Source organism: Amblyomma maculatum, chromosome 8 (genome assembly GCF_055883805.1).
Source record: "Amblyomma maculatum isolate TAMU_Amacu chromosome 8, ASM5588380v1, whole genome shotgun sequence".
NCBI classification, from domain to species: Eukaryota; Metazoa; Arthropoda; class Arachnida; order Ixodida; family Ixodidae; genus Amblyomma; species Amblyomma maculatum.
This window is the reverse complement of record NC_139351.1, coordinates 37,569,203-37,586,037: the sequence shown is the minus strand read 5'-3', so window position 1 is coordinate 37,586,037 and position 16,835 is coordinate 37,569,203. Positions and strand designations below refer to the sequence as shown.

Here is a 16,835-nt window from a genome sequence, read left to right as displayed (position 1 = left end):
GGGGTGTCCCAAAAGGACTCAGGCTATGTGAGACGCCGTAGTGGAGGACTCCGGAAATTTCGACCACCGGGGTTCTTTTAACGTGCACTGACATCGCACAGCACACGAGCGCCTTGCCTCGAGAGGCCGCGATTCGATCCTGCATCCTTGGGCATGGCAGTCGAGCGCCACTCCAGCCGCGAGTAGAGACGTGTAAGGGCGTGAGGGCTCCCGGCACTCCGGTAACGCAAACGGTAACACAGGGTGCTAAAGGTGTCGTCTAATGCACGCATTTCCGGGAGACGTAGAAGATGCTAGCACTGCACGTAATTATCGTGCAACAGCTCGCCGTCGTCGACGATCGAGGGGGCTTGACGCATGCGCAGGGCGTTACTGGAAAAAGATCCATTCTCCTTTTGACCTCCTGCCCCTTGCGATTCACCAGTGACGAATCATCAAAGTTTGGAGGGGTCTGAGCCCTCCGAAGAGCGTCAACAGAAACCGTGGTCCTCTACAGATACACCAATAAAATACCGGTGAGAACATGGCACCACCGACCACTTGCCCAGAGGAAGTATTCAGAGGTGGGATAGGAGCAGTTTACATTAGGTAGCGAAGTACTGGAAGTAGTAAGCGAATATGTCTACTTAGGACAGGTAGTAACCGCAGATCCGGACCATGAAAAGGAAATAACAAGAAGAATAAGATTGGGATGGAGCGCATTTGGCAAGCACTCGCAGATTATGTCTTGCAGCTTACCGGTATCGCTAAAGAGGAAAGTATATAACAATTGCATCTTGCCTGTACTCACCTATGGCGCTGAAACGTGGAGGCTAACCAAGAGAGTTCTACTTAAGTTGAGGACAACCCAAAGGGCTATGGAACGAAAAATGGTAGGGGTAACATTAAGAGATAGAAAGCGTGCAGAGTGGGTCAGAGAAATAACTCAAGTTACCGACATTCTAGTGGAAATTAAGAAGAAGAAATGGGCATGGGCGGGACATGTAGTGCGAAGAGAGGATAACCGATGGTCGCTTAAGGTAACAAATTGGATTCCAAGAGAAGGAAAGCGTAGCAGGGGGCGGCAGAAAGTTAGGTGGGCGGATGAGGTTAAGAAGTTCGAAGGGTCAAGTGGATGCAGCTAGCACAGAACCGGCTTAAGTGGAGAAATATGGGAGAGGCCTTCGCCCTGCAGTGGGTATAGTCAGGCTGATGATGATGATGATGATAGGAACAGTTGTGGATCAGGTTTGACGGAGAATACCTCAGTAATCTGAGCTTCGATGATAATTGCCTTGCTAAAGAACACGAGCAGAACCATAGCCTATAAATTAATACGCAGGAAGTTGAAGTAATGGTCAACAGCGGTGACCGCAGATCCGGACCATTTAAGAATGAGAAAGTGAACGAGAGGTGTATACAATGGCCGCTGCTTCCACCACAGCGCTTGTGCTGAAACTACAAGGAGTCGAAAACTGAACTGCCCGAGATCAATGTCCTCCGAAGCGTCGCGCAGAGACGTTAGAATGTTTCACACGCCCACGAAATGCGTGCTCGCGCACGCATTACCATTTGAGAAAAAAAAAAATAATAAGAGAGAGAGAGAACATCAATAGATAGGATAAGCATACTGTAAACTGACATTGTATTCTGCCTTCTGTAGTTGGCTACGCATGCGTTCCGGCGGCCAATATTCGTTCTCCTCCCCCCCCCCCCCCCCCCCCCAGAGCTTAAGCGCAAAGCCTTCCTCGAAGGAAATCATGTAATCGTGAACACAGACAAGTGCGCGCACACAGAGAGCGACTCAAAACGGACTCAAGGCGCCCACAAAAGGACACGGATCGCCAGACGTCCGACGGTGGTGGCAGTGCTTGTTAAAAATAACCAAAAAGGAAGAAAAACAATGTTGCCGGCCGCGGCAATTGCTATCTAATTATTACGCACCCGAGAGACAGAGTAGCGGATGAAGGAGCTCTGGCCCTCCGTCGGACGGCGGGGGGCCTGCCTCAAACGCAGGCCGACAGACGTGATTCGGCTGGCCGAAATAAAAGGGTCAGCGAGGAGAAGTACAGACGGGAGAGGTTGCAAGGGGGGCTTTGTACGTTATTTACAAAATACACAAAGGTAAAACGAGAAATTCTGATTGGGAAACATCTTGAAATATTGAAAGTTGTGAATTTCGTCCCCCACTCCACCCCCCTTATTTAATCGGTCACAACCATGCACAATACGCCGGTTCTCGTCCGACCACTAAAAAAGGCTTCCAAAAATCTCGCCGCACTCGTTCGAGTCCGAATGGTTGCTAGACGTAACAAATCCCTCGAGTAGCACGCGTCGGTACCCCAGCCACAGTTGGCGCCACTTCCCGCATGCACAAATGGCAGCGGCACTAAACAACAGATTAAAAAGGGTCTCCTCCACTCGGGCAGCGATAACCGGTAAAAGGAACGCGATAAGGAGGACTGCTCTGAGAGAACGAACTGCACCTCAGCCGGATGGCTCTGCGTGTCACTCCCTCATTACAAATAGGCTCCACAAGACGGAATGGCAGTTCCAGTAATGCAGCTTTTGTATCAGCGATATCAGCTTTCGTGGCAGGAAAAGACAGCTCTTGTCAAACAAACAAAAAAAAAAAATAATAACCTGCGTTTTGTAGCAAGTAGCAAAATTTAGCCTCTCGCAAACCCAGCAAAAAAAAAAAAAAAGTGGCGAAATTCGGCTAGTAAATCAGAAAGATAAAATTTTAATTGTGATTACATACAAAGATGATAAAGCATAAACTCGAATTTTGTCGGTATCACAGAGCTCTAAAAGAAAACTTGAGCGAATAAAAAAAAAAAGAAGTGCTGAACACGGAGTTCGTTTTATTGATGGCTAGATATACAGTATCTTTAAAATATCGCCAAAATGCATAAATGTCATCTTGCAAACTAAGGGTGACATTCACCGTCTTCCTGACAGGGAAACGCAAAGAGACAGCGCTATCTCTCTCGCACATTTCCAGGCGTTGCAATGCAATGCCGCTTTCTTGCCGAGGCGTATACCAAGCTCCGTTTGTGGCACTAAGAAAGATAAGGGCGACCCACTATACGGATGTGCTCCGACCGTGGCCGACACAGTCAATGGTCACCTTTCATAGTTACGCAAACAGCGGAGCTCGCGTATCGGCCTTCAGCCGGGAGGACAAACATCCCAGAGACAGGACGAAGCTACGCACACGTGTGTGAGCTTAACCGTTCATTCTCCGAGTGTGACTCGGTGCAAGCCATGGAAGAGCTACTACGGGCCATGACACGCGCGCGAGAGAGACGCGCGAAGAGCGCAGGCGCGGTACTGCATGGTTGCCAGCGCCGCACAATTCACGTCGCTGCTTAAAGGTCAACTCCGGTGGTTTTTAGACATTCGAATATTCTAATAAAAATTTTACTGTAGATTCTCCTCTCCGTCCTGACGCATTCTACAAAATTTGGGCGCCGTACGATAATCCGTTCGTGCGCAACACGACTTTAAAATATGCTGTTTTCATGGCTTAAGTTGAGACTATTTCTGCCGGCAACACTGAGTTTCTGACGTCACAAACAGTATACCGGCGTTACTGTCCACTTCCCGCATGATTATGAAATTGTGAGGCTTATATTAAACTACCTCAGACATTTTATGCAATGTTTCATGATTTCCATACGTCATTTTCACCATCCAACGCACGTACGAGTGTTTTTCTAATACTGAGTGTGACGTCACCATTTCGTCACCTGGGACGTGGTTTCTGGCCGTGAAAGCAGTTTCGGTTTCGATTTGCTGTTTTTCTTTTTTAAAAATACTTCCAATTGGAATTTTGAAAAACGATTTTTTGTGTTGGAGTCAGGACGTGCCGAGGAATGTAATTCAATTAAAAACACAAAATTATGAAAAAACCACCGGAGTTGCCCTTTAAGGACTTGTATGTACAGCGTTTGTCAAAATTGTAGAGGCCAAGGGGTCAGCTTCTGAGGCGTGCAGTGGCGCTGATGTAGCACTAGTGGAGGTTCTTCCCACTGGTGAGGAGGACATAAAATCTTCTCGCTATCAAGAGATTCAGAACACTGGAAATGCATTACAAGCCCAGAACCCCCTTTTGACAAAGAATGTACTTGCTTGTAGGCTGCGACAGCTGACGCCGCCCTATGCTAGCGCATTTGAACGCGGTTAACACACGAGCGAATCGCGCAGTAGCGCTCCACTCTCGGCACATCAACAACGCTTGCCTGACCCGATGTGGAAACGAAACTATACATATCTGCAGGAGAGCTGCGCCACACCTGCGCTGTATCTGGCTCCGAAGATGCCCTGCCGGAAAAAAAAAAAAAAAACTGTGGTGCAAGGTGAAAGTGGCTGCCGCGAATACACCTCTGCAGTGCTCTTGTTCCGGCGCTGCTGCTCAGCTACACGCCGCTTGGGTGCGCACGTCCAGCAGCATGCGAATCATCAGATGGAACCGCTCGCCCACAACACCCGGATGAATCTGACCTCAAATTCTATGCTAGCACTTATTCATCCACCCTTATTGCCTTTAAGTACCTCCGTCTTTCCCTCCCCATGCGGAGAGCAGTAAGTGGGCGGATTTTACACGTCGGCTAAATTCCCCTTTAAACAGTTACTCCGCGTTCACAGAGATGCGGCTCGAGAAGTGCACAGACGGCGAACGCCTTTATGGCATAGGAGAATCATCCTGTCGCTGTCTTACCTGTTCACTAGTTCAGCTAGTAGTGTTAAGAGTAGGCTTTCTTTTTTATTCATTCACAACCGTCTTTCCAGACTTTCACGATCTTACGGTTGCTCACCATCAGCAGCTGACCTCACTGTGATGTCATATCTGCAGGGCAGTAACTTCCTATCTTTGCCTGTTAGCCTTTTAGTTTTGAACGGGGCAGAAGTACTGAGATGGTGATAATCAAAGGCACAAAAGGTGCACCGAAAGCACCATCATGATCATCATCATCCTCAGCCTGACTATATATACCCACTGCAGGACGAAGGCCTCTCCCACATTCCTCCAATTAACCCGGTCCTGTGCGAGCTGCATCCTCTTGACCCCTGCGAACTCCTTAACCTCATCCGCCCACCTAAATTTTTGCCATCCCCTGCTGCGCTTTCCTTCGCTTGGAATCCAGTTTGTTACCCTAAGCGACCATCGGTTATCCTCTCTTCGCGGTAAATGTCCTGCCATGCCCATTTCATCTTCATGATTTCCACTAGAATATCAGTGACTTGAATTATTTCTCTGGCCCACTCTGCACGCTTCCTATCTCTTATTGTTACCCCTACCATTTTTCTTTCCATAGCCCTCTGCGTTGTCAACTTCAGTAGAACCCTCTTTGTTAGCTTATACGTTTCAACCCCATAGGTAAGTACAGGTAAGATGCAAGCACCGGTACACACACACACACACACACACACACACACACACACACACACACACACACACACACACACACACACACACACACACACACTCACACACACACACACACACACACACACACACACACACACACACACACACACACCGTCTGCTCTTCGTGGCACGCAGCGTATTACTCCGCTGAAAAGTAAACAGGATCAGTGTTTGATATTTCACTACACCAAACAAATCAGGGGCATAGAAATGCTTGAGCTTTTAATTTGTTCTGATGGCTGCACGAAAAGCCATAACTTTCTGTCACAGAGTAACTGTGTGGGGTCGCATCCGACTGCAGCTGTTTTGTTGTCCACTCGGTGCAACTGCATTTCGAAGACGAAGGGTATCACGACGCGCACCTCGCATCGCACAGAAAGCACACGCATGAGACTTCGCTTTTTCTTTTCCTCCTAAAACCATCAACGTCCGACTGAGAGCAACACTATGAGAACTTTGTCCTCTCTCGTTCCCGAAACCCGGATTTTGTAGCAGTTGCAATGCTAGCAAAACAGCGAACGGGATTGACAACTAGGGCGAGGCAGGTACAAAGAGATGCACCTCCTGTCGTCCACCAGTAGCAGCAAACGGAGACCAGGAATCCCAGCAGAGTGTCAATAAAATTAGGCTGGCCCCAACCATGGCCCGTGACTCGCTTTCTTTCGCGGAGGAATTTGAAATCACTTTTACCCGTTCCTTCACATGTGACACTTAAGGTGCAGCACAGCGGCAGTAGTCGCTCGGCTTTCGCTCTAGCCTGTGTTTCACCTTCGCGAAACCCCTTTCGATATTCTCTGCAACCCTTGTGACAGTAAGAACACGGGAACAGCGAAGGTTCAGTTTGGAAAGTGTCTGTCGAAGACTTCAATCAAGTAAGTACAAAGCTTAAAGGGGCGATGACAGGGTCGTTCGATGTTTGGCCGTTTTATACTTCTATGCATAATTTACAGGTCTGTGATTCTACTCGCAAAGTGTTAGTGCAAGCATATTACAAAAAAAAAAAAAAAAAAAACGATAGAAATCGGAATCGGGAAGTTCCTCCCACCGAGAGCGACCGCCATATTGAAATGCTCGAGTGACGTCAGAAGAGAATACGCGGCGGAGCGTCGTCTGCAACGCAGGCTGCAATATCAAAGGACGCGTTTTTTTTTTTTTTTTTTTTTTTGGACGATTGACACAGTGGCCGTCCCTCATGCAGAAGTGCTCGATGAAGATGTGACCGCACAAAAGCGCTATAGAGTAAAGCATCTTTTTTCAGCGTAAGGCACGGTCACAGTCAGTGAGATGCACGGTTAAGTCGGTAGGGTCCTTAGCTTATCGACGAGACGCCACCACGACCAACGGTCGCCTATCACCGTAGTGTGAGATTTTCGGCCCCGCAACGCCGACGGAACTGATCAGCGGACGGTCGCCCGATCTGTTTTAGTCGGATCGGAGGCCGAGCGAGAACTTGACACCCGATGAGTTAACGGCCTGAACAGCTGCGCTTGTCTTTAGCTTAACCGTGTTAGAAAAAGAAAGACAAGCAGCTACAATTCATGTAGAGCAGTGAGACCGGAATAGAATAAGAAAATCGTTAAAGTATTCATCCAAATGGCGCACCATCAAAAAATGTTTGCGGGAGCGCACCGATCAATTGCGCCGACGGAGCAGCGAAAATACTGCGTTTTATTTATCTTTTTTTTTTTTTTTTGCAGGGAAGATTTTGTTGCAATCTTGACTGTCGATGCCATTTCAAAACAGCCCCCCCTCCCCCCCCCCCCCCCCCCCGTTTCCCCTCTCGCCCCACACACGGTAATTTCGGCTTGAGCGCGTGTGTGTAGAGAGGGAGGGTGGGCGGAAAGGGGCACTAGCTCGGAATTTTACGGTAGGATTGTGAGTGACAGCTGTGTTACCCCAAGACTTGTTCCTCATTTCAAATGGTAATGAGGCCCCAACAAGTAGTACTTGTTCACCATGGAGTGAGTTTCATGTGTAACTTGTGAAGATTATAATTGTGGAACTATTTCATATCATTCATCCCATATTAAGCGATACACTGCTTACGCGAGTTCCTTTAAAATACAAATTGTGTGCGCCCTCATGGCACTGACAAATGACGACAAAAGATGCATGAACCAACACCTTTAAATTAGTTTAAACCGGCTGAGGCAGCTCGAATTAAAGGTGCCGAAAATGCTGCATGGTTGCTGGTTGTCATTACAGAGTTCAGAACTTCGTCACTGACGGCTTTTTCGTTACTGAAGTGACAAGAGTATCTAGAGAAATGGCAAGGCCAAGTTTGGCTATCACTGGAGGCCGGAATGTCTTTTTAGAACTATAGGTCGGCGCTTTAATGATTTCCGCTATGAGCATACCCTAGCAGACGGGCTTCCGTCAAACCCTGGATTTCATTATGAATATTTATTTACGATGGTATTTCCACTGTGCATGCTTCATTTTGTTCTTACACAATTCGTGACTTGCAGGCTGTTGCAGGATTGGAGTGCAAGGCTAGTATGCTCTAAATAAAATTTACATCTAGCTCCTTTTGAGACGTCAGTCAAGTAATAACCTCTCCAGCATGAAAATGTGGCCTAACTTGGAGAGAAGTGCTTGAAAAGTTATTCCTCCACAAATATATATATATATTTTAACCCATTCTATGCACTCAGATGGAGTGCCCAAAGGCAGGGATCGGGCACCTGTAAATATAGTATGTATTTTGTTAACTTTTGAAACAGAAATCAAAGCCTCGTTAAATGCCAAGCACAACTGCAGTCGCCTTGGCCCTAGACAATTTTCTGTTCTTAAAGATACTGACAACTATATCACCTATGGCTTCAAATGTGGCCACAGACAGGTCAACTGATCTGCTACTGCCATGAAAGTGAGGAGTGGACATTCACCTCCTACATGTGCCATCCTCCAAACTGCACCATGCACATAACTCTGGTATATCCCACCCACAGAAAGATGACTATATACATAAAATTTTGGTGACCAGAAGCACTGTGGCAGAGCCATTTCAAGATGCCAGAGTACTGGTAATGTTGCCAGTCAGTTTAGACTGAAGCATAAAGCAGAGTTCACCAGGGAAGCCTACTTTCAAACATAATTAAAATAATTGTTTTTCTACAAAAAGTTTCAGACACAAATACAGTTGCCAACTCCTGGGCAAATGAATTTCACTATCGCATACTTCCTGGCTTTCCCCTACTGCAGAGCAGCTTCAAGAGCCCCCCCAATAGCCTTGGACAGCAGTTTGCAATAAACAAGTGCAGTACGTACATTAGCCGACGATAACAGTTTACACGGAATACTAGAGCCATGTGCAACCTGAAAAATCAAATAACAATAAAAAGGCCCACTGCCTCATTCTCTGCCCTGACATCTGAGTGCTCACCATGACCTCTTCTCAGTGGGCCATCAGGTGAAACACAGGCATAAGCTGGAATGATGCCAGGTGCTTTTCCTTTTCATGCACACATACACATAACAAGATGTGATTTAGTTTCACCCAAATAATGCAAATATAAAGCTTCTTTCCTCCTAAGAAAAAAGAAGAGTGTTTTTCGTGCAATGCCTGGATCCCAGCCTTAGCATGATGACTGCCTGACATTCCGCAAGATTCTGCCAGGTCTTTTTGGTCAATGATAACGCAATCACTGATGTAAGACATCATCGGTTATGGCGAGGGTTTTCGACCATAACTGAGTTCGTAGAAACAGTTCATGATTTAGAAACAGCTCTAGATAAGCAAGGGTAAGTTGACATAATATTTCTGAATTTTGAAAAAGTATTCAACTGCATATCTCACTCAAAATTATAGTTGAAACTAAAACCTATTCTAAGGAACTGGATTCAAGCCTACCTGTCGTGTTCCACAAGGCTCAGTATCCCGTCTGCTCTTCTTTCTGATATACTTATAAATGATATCATCAGTGACACAGTGGTCAAGATCAAGCTTTTTAAAGATGACTGCATCCTGTAAGATCAAATATGCAGTTCAAATGACCAAACAGATTGAAACACCTCTCTATTTCAAATACAAACTTGGTGCTCCAAATGGCAGAAGAATATTAACATTAATAAAGACTGTTTCAATGACAAAAGCATGCAAGAATCCCTGAAAGGGCACATGAAAAGCTATTTACTAAAACTGGTTACATTTTACCTCCAATTGAATCACTTGATTAGGAGGTCTACACTAGGGACATCCAAATGGACATAGCTTTATTTTGATTCGTTCTGCCATTTTAGCAAAGAGGTTTGACTAAACACTTCAGTAAGAGCTTCACAGTGGAAAGTCCTATTGGAAGCCAATGACCTTGTTGCTGCATAGCGTTCTCAACAAACACAAGACAGCAAAATAATCACCACTGGCCGGACTATACCCACTCAAGGGCTAAAGCCTCTCCGATATATTCCTCCAATTAAGCCGGCCCTGTGCTAGCTGTACCCTTACAAACTTCCTAGCTACATCATCCCACCTAATTTTCTGTCGCCCCCTGCTGCACTTCCTTCCCTTGGAATCTAATTTGTTACCCTTGGTGGCTACTGGTTATCCTCTCTTTACACTACACATCCTGCCGATTTCTTCTTGTTTTTGAGTGGAATGTCATTAACTCGAGTTGTTCCTCTTGTGAAGATGAACCACAGACACACTCGCTGTCGGGTCTCCACAAATATATTTGACAGGGCCCGCTGAGCCAGGCGGGAACAGGACAGCGAACCACCAGCATTCAGTCCTGCTGTAAAAAAGAACAAACTGCGCATGCTTGGCAGGCGTGCTGAGACTGTAGTCTTCTTTTTCGGCGGGACCCCGATGGCAGGCCACAGCCCCCCCACCCCTTCCCCCCCTCTAGCGATGTAGCCATGAGTGAAGGAAAATGGCGAAAAGCGGATGCTGTGGGTACGAATCGTACGCGGCGAGAACTGGCACGATCGGGAGGGGTTGCAGGCGCACAGTTGGCGATGACGTCCGATCTAAGGTGGGCAGGTTTGAGACGATCAATGGATATCGTGTCCTCCCGGCCCTTGATGCGCAGTAGAAAGTGCTTAGGAGCATGACAGAGCACTTGGAACGGACCATCATATGGTGGCCGTAAGGGTGGACGTACGCCGTCGTGGCGAGCAAAGATGTGAGTGCACCGTCGAAGATCGGGACGTGGATGCGACGAGAATACTGGTGCTGCCATGGTGGAATGACAGCGCTCAAAGCTCTACGTAGAAGGCAGGCGCAATCTGTGACGTAAGCAGGCGTGGGTGGCGAAGGCTTCAGGAACTCGCCAGGGACACGAAGAGTAGTGCCAAATGTCAGCTCTGCTGCACAGGTAGAACAGTCACTGCGAAGTGCAGTGTGGAGACTAAGCAGGACGAAGGGTAAGCACTCAATCCATGGTGCAGGGAAAGCGGATGCCATAAGTGAAGGTTTAAACTGGCGGTGGAAACGATGACATGCCACACTCTGACCTACTCTTCAAGCTTCCTATCTTTTAGTGTTACACCTAGCATTTTCTGTTCCATAGCTCTTTGCATTGTCCTCACCTTAAGTAGAACCCTTTTCATTAGCCTCCACGTTTCAAACCCATAAGTGAGTCCCAGTAAGATGCAAATGTTATATACTTTCCTCATGAGTGATACTGGTAAGCTACTAGTCATAACTTGCTAGTATACTCGCCAATTGTGTTCAATCCCACCTTAATTTTCCTAGTTATTTCCCTCTTATGGTTGTCATCTGCAGTAACTACCTGTCCTAAGCAGACATATTCACCTACTACTTCCAGTGCTTAACTACCTATAGTATACTGCTGTCCCTTTCCGAAGCTGTTGAATACTACCACAGCCTTCTGCATATTAATTTTTAGGCCTACCTTCTTGCTTTTCCTGTCTAGGTCACTAATCACCCTAAGGATTACTAAGGTATCTTCCATTAACCTTATCACTAACTGCCTCCATTCCAAGTCTCTGATCCACAGAGTAAATAAGCAAACTCTAGAGGGAAAGCTGCCTGTTCAGCCAATGCATTCGAGTGGTAACCGCGTGATTGCCGCCATCATCAAACTGTTTGATGGTTGCCAGATGACTCTTGCTTGCTAAATCAGACCGATGAACAAGGTTTGAACCTGGCAACGTAAGATCATGACCGCAAAAAATCTTGAGGTGAAGGTGTTCTTGTTGCAGTACACAAAGGTCTGCCATGCTATCTGATTAACACTCCAATTAATCTTGAACTCCTATGGTTGCTTTGCCATGCCGCCCCGGTCACATTGTTAATTGGCCTTTGTTATTGTGTGCCCAACATACACTGCTTACTCCTGCCAGATCATTTCTATACCAAATCAGACATTACCCCGCATGCCCAAATCGTTCCGAACACTATGCAAATTTAGAACATTGCTTGTTTTCATGCCCTGTTGCAATTCAATCAACCCAATTTCCACACCCTCCTCCCCCAACGTGGCGGGCTTGGTTAGCATCTGACCAGCTGAATGATCAGTTGGCCTTGGTGACCCTGGCCCAGGATATCCTTGATGCTTAGTAATGCGTTGAATAAAGTTGTTTCCTCCTCCTCCTCCTTAGCCCCAACTTTTTGATGACCTTAATGAAACTTTAAACCAACTAATCAAAAATATCTGAACGCACATGTTCTTTTGCTTGGGCAACTACCCTGAAATCAACTGGGATAACTAAGCTAACCCAACTGCCCTTCATGAAGAACCTCGTGCCTTTATAAACGTTTGTCTTAATTTCAACCTAATTCAGCTTTTAACTCAGCCAACGCGTGTCACGAAAGACTGTGCAAATATTCTCAACCTCATCCCTAACATCACATCCTGAGCATTTATCTTCGATTTATACATGAAGAAAATCAATGATCATAAAATAATACATGCTGTTTTCAGCTCCAAGCCATTACTAAGGAATGCTCCAAAGAAAACCATCACTCTTTATGATAAGGGCAATTACAATGCTATTAATACTGAGCTAAGCAACTTCTTCCCAAGTTTTGAATCTTCTTTCACTAACCGCACCATCCACGAAAACTGGTTTCTTTTTAGACAGAAGATTAGTGAACTAACAAACAAATTTATACCGATATACAATTTCCACTCTAATCATCAAAAACCCTGGTACACTAACAATCTGAAAAAACTTGATAACAAGGAAAAATGCCTGTCTCGCGCTGCGAAACGAACTTCTAACCCTAACATGTGGGAAAAACACTATGAAGCTGAACGCGCATATGTATCTGCAACTAAAAAAGCGAAATGATCCTTTTTTCATACTGACCTACAGAAGATGCTAACTGCAAACCCTACTAAATTCTGGCAAACAATAAACCCACAGTTCACCCGTACTATTTCTCTAACAAATGATAACGGCAAACCAGTAACTGATATTGAATGTTCGAACATATTGTTACGTGGTGACAAGCAAAGAGGACAGTACAACATGGCGATAGGGCGAAGGATGATTTAATGGTTGGCCTAGCGCGAGGGCTCCTCTTGCGCCACTGCTGGTCTTCTTCGTAACACTTCCCGGGGCCACCGAGCGATCGTCCCGACCGGTTTGCTTGAAGTTGATGGTGACGTGACGGTAAGGATGTTCAAGGAAAGACAGGAGTGAATGACTTGCTTGCCACCACGATGTCTGATGGATGGGTGATCCGCCTCCCCTGGAGCTCTTCAACCATCTGCCACCAAAGCATCCATGGGACCGATGCCTCGAGGTCGCGTCGAGCGGCTTGGGCGGGGGTTGCGTGTTCTTGTCCATCAGTTCCTTCGTCTCGGTTCAGGTTGGTCTGTGTGTTCTCCTTGTCTTAAGATCCGGGCTGGGGACTGGTAGTTGTTCGGGTCTGGGCTGGAAGGGCTGGGGCGAAGCTGCTTGGTGATGTCTCTGGGCCCTCGGTCGATGGTACCGGCTCACAGATGGCGTCAATGCTCCAAGGCGAGGATGGGGATCACGTACGCCGCACCTCCAACCAAAATGTTACATGGTGACAAGCAAAGAGGACAGCACAACAAAGAGATAGGGTGAAGGATTATTTAATGGTTGGCATAGCGCGAGGGCTCCTCTTGCACCACTGCTGATCTTCTTCTTCGTAACAATATTTAATGCAGCCTCCTCGTCTGTTTTCACCACGGAAACACGCATCATTCTAAGCACAAACATGTTTCCTGCTATGTCACCCGTTACTTTTACTTCTGACATTGAATGTCTAACCGAAAATCTAAAACCACCCTCCTCAGCTGGACCAGAAAAAATTAACCTGAAGATCCTAATCAACACAAAACATATAACTGTTAAATACTTATGTTTGCTCTTCATGCAGTCACTTCAGACAGGTTTGCTACCAGATGATTGGAAGGTGGGGAAGGTCATTCCCGTACATAAATCAGGCAACAACCCCCCCCCCCCCCCCCCCAGCTACTGCCCCATTTCTCTTACCAGTGTGCCTTGCAAGCTCATGGAACATGTCATCTATTCTTTGATCATGAATTTCTTGGATTCAATTAATTTTTTCCATTCATCACAACATGAATTTTGCAAAAACATGTCATGCGAGACTCAACCAACCATTTTTCTTCATGATTTGCATACCAACTTCGATATTAACATGCAAACCAATGCCATCTTTCTCGACTTCGCAAAACCATTCGATAAGGTTCCACATGATCGCTTGTTCCTGAAACTTTCCAATTTAAACTTGCATCCAAATGTACTTTCCTTGATCAAATCATTTCTCATAATCGGTCTCAGTTCGTTTCAGTTAACAATGCCAACTCAAATCCATTATCAGTCACGTCGGGTGTTCCTTAAGGATCCGTTCTTGGGCCCTTACTGTTATAAATTTACATAAACGGCTTACCTGTCCAAGTGTCATGCCATATTAGTTTGTTTGCTGACAATTGTGTTATCTACCAACTTGTCACTAACTCGTCCGATCAAGAATCTTAACAGACACCAAAAAACGTACAAGCATGGTGCAATCAATGGCTAATGACTCTTAACCCTACTAAACATAAAACTAAGTCATTTCATCGCTGTCATAATCTTGGTTTATTTTCGTATCACATTTCCGGTGTCTCGATTGATCTAGTACCATCGTATAAGTACTTGGGTGTCTTTCTGTCTTCTGATTTAACCTGGCAAGCACATGTAACAAACAGAATCTCATCTGTTCCAACCGAAATTACAATATTCATCTGCAGTTTGGAATCCCCATCAATTACACCTTGCTAACGCCCTCGAGGGGTTCAAAACTGAGCCACTAGATTCATACATTCATGCTACTCACGCAATGTCAGCATTTCATCTCTAAAATATCAATCGGATCTGCAGCATCTTTCACTCCGCGGCTGCATCGCCAGTCTGCCTTTATCGTAAGATTTACTATTCTGCACTTCATTAGGAGCCCTACATCTGCGCACCTCCTTCGCGCTTTTGTTATCGTATCGGCCATCCTCTTCAAGTTTCACGTCCACGCGTCCGTACTACAACCTTTTTAAAATCATTCTTTCCGAGAACAAGAGCCGACTGGAACGACCGTCCCCACCATGGTATCACGTATCCCTTGATGTTCCGACAAATGTTGCCGCACATCATGTATAAAGAGTTTTTTTGTATTTTTGTACCACCCCTTACGTAATAGATACCCCTAACGGGGTCTTTAATGTAATAAGATGAAATAAACCGTTGGAACTCACCAGTCGTGCTGTTTAGAAACTATACGAAAGAATAAATGTGCCGACACCCACAATCGTGAAGGCAGACTACACACGTGCAAGAAGGGGCCTACTTTCTCAGTGACCTTTGGGACGATGCTTTCGGAAACGGCATCACCGCGCGCTGAAGCTCAAACGCAGCGTTGCCGACAGTAAAAAAAATTCCTGCCTCGTGATGCGGAGACAACTTTCGGCCTCTTCTCTGCAAGGCAGACGAGCCGACATAACTTTTGACTCTTAAAAAACTCTGCGGGCGCCGACATGCAACAGCAGCCAGGGGCCAAAATACGCGGATGTCCATCGAAAAGTGAGAGATACTACGCCTCTCTTCTCCCAAATATAACTGAAACAAATATAAAATATATTAAAACAACCTAGTTAAACAACAGCTAACAGGCTTTAGCTCGTACAATTAGGCTCAAGCCATGTTTAAACCCTTATCCTTTTGTTACCTTCATGATAAAATTCGGCGAAACTCTGAGGGCGAGGAGCACACTGCGTTCCCCGCGGTTCTACATACTCCACACAGATGCTAAACACGAACTAAAGTAGTCTGTAGAACTTCCCAGCACAGGCCACAACTTCGCGTTTTCGTCCTGCCTCGCGTAGTACACAATGACAAAAGAGTAATCAACAGCCTTGATACGTTCACGCCCGTCACACACATGGAGGTTCTCACTAAGCGCGATGGTGAGTCAATCGTTACGTCCTACATGCTGAACGTGTAGGAAGGTGTATGCGCAGTGACCATCCCGACGCAAAGGCAGGAAGACCAAACAGATGGAGCGCGCTTTCTTCCCGGGCACAGCGCGCGGAGTCGTGACAGCTGGCGCGCGCGAGTTTGGCGGGGGGAGAGTGTGGGGAGGTGGTGGTGAATGGCGCAATCACCGTCCCAACAGAGCTCGCACGCTTACGAGCCTCGCCAAGCGAGTGTAGAGTCAACGCATAAAAACGAAGCTTTACGCTGTCACTGGGACGAATTCAGCCACACTGTCCATAGCGAACGCCCGAATCGCAAAGCAGCGGCGATCGTGAGAAAGGCACGCACGGCCAGGTGTTGCGATCGCTGCCTGCGGCTCACCTTTCGGCGGCAAAACGTTGCCGGTACATGGCTCCGGCGGTTCCTTTCAAGTGTCCATGGCGAGGTGCTAGCAGTGGAGATCAGCTCACTCCAGTGGTCCGCAAGTCCAGCAGGGACGACACACAACACAGGGGTATCAGTGACGCGTACGCGACATAGCGCACTACAAAGGTGCACGCGATAACAACGGGACAAAACCGCCGTAATGGCGGCGCGCAGCTATTAAATTTGCGCGCCCTCCATCTGCTTGCCGCTCCCTCCGCAGCTCCCGATTGGCGCGGAGTGAAAGCAACGATGCTGGCGACGCCACCGGCCAACGTGCCGCGGCAACTTACAACCGGAAGCTATGCAGCGCTCCTTTACGGCAAAATCGTCCAAATTCTGAAGCTTCTTTATTTTTAGTTAATAAAAATATTTTTATTACAGAAGTAGTAAAAATGCAATAAACTTGAGCGTTTATTTTGTTTATACAAGTTATAATTGCTTACCGCGAGGGTGAACTAGCATCGAACAACATTTGGCGCGTCATTTAAAACCTTAAAAACATAGGATCGCGCGTTGGTGCATTGTCTGCCCTTGACTTCACCTGTTCCTCGTCGCATCGCATTGTGGTCAAAATTGGGCAAACAAA

At 46.5% G+C, this 16,835-nt stretch overlaps 1 protein-coding gene across 4 annotated transcripts in view; it reads right to left on the bottom strand.

Annotated features, from left to right (window-relative positions):
• The window catches only part of LOC146181002 (myb-related protein B-like), a 95,361-nt gene extending 78,888 nt beyond the window's left edge, over positions 1-16,473 (bottom strand). For all 4 annotated transcript variants that reach the window (XM_084576219.1, XM_084576221.1, XM_084576222.1 and 1 more), the window contains exon 1: positions 16,205-16,473. In XM_084576219.1, the coding sequence (XP_084432345.1) occupies positions 16,205-16,233 (29 nt within the window). In that variant the 5' untranslated portion in view covers positions 16,234-16,473. The remainder of the gene's footprint in view (positions 1-16,204) is intronic.
• Between the last annotated feature and the right edge of the window lie 362 nt (positions 16,474-16,835).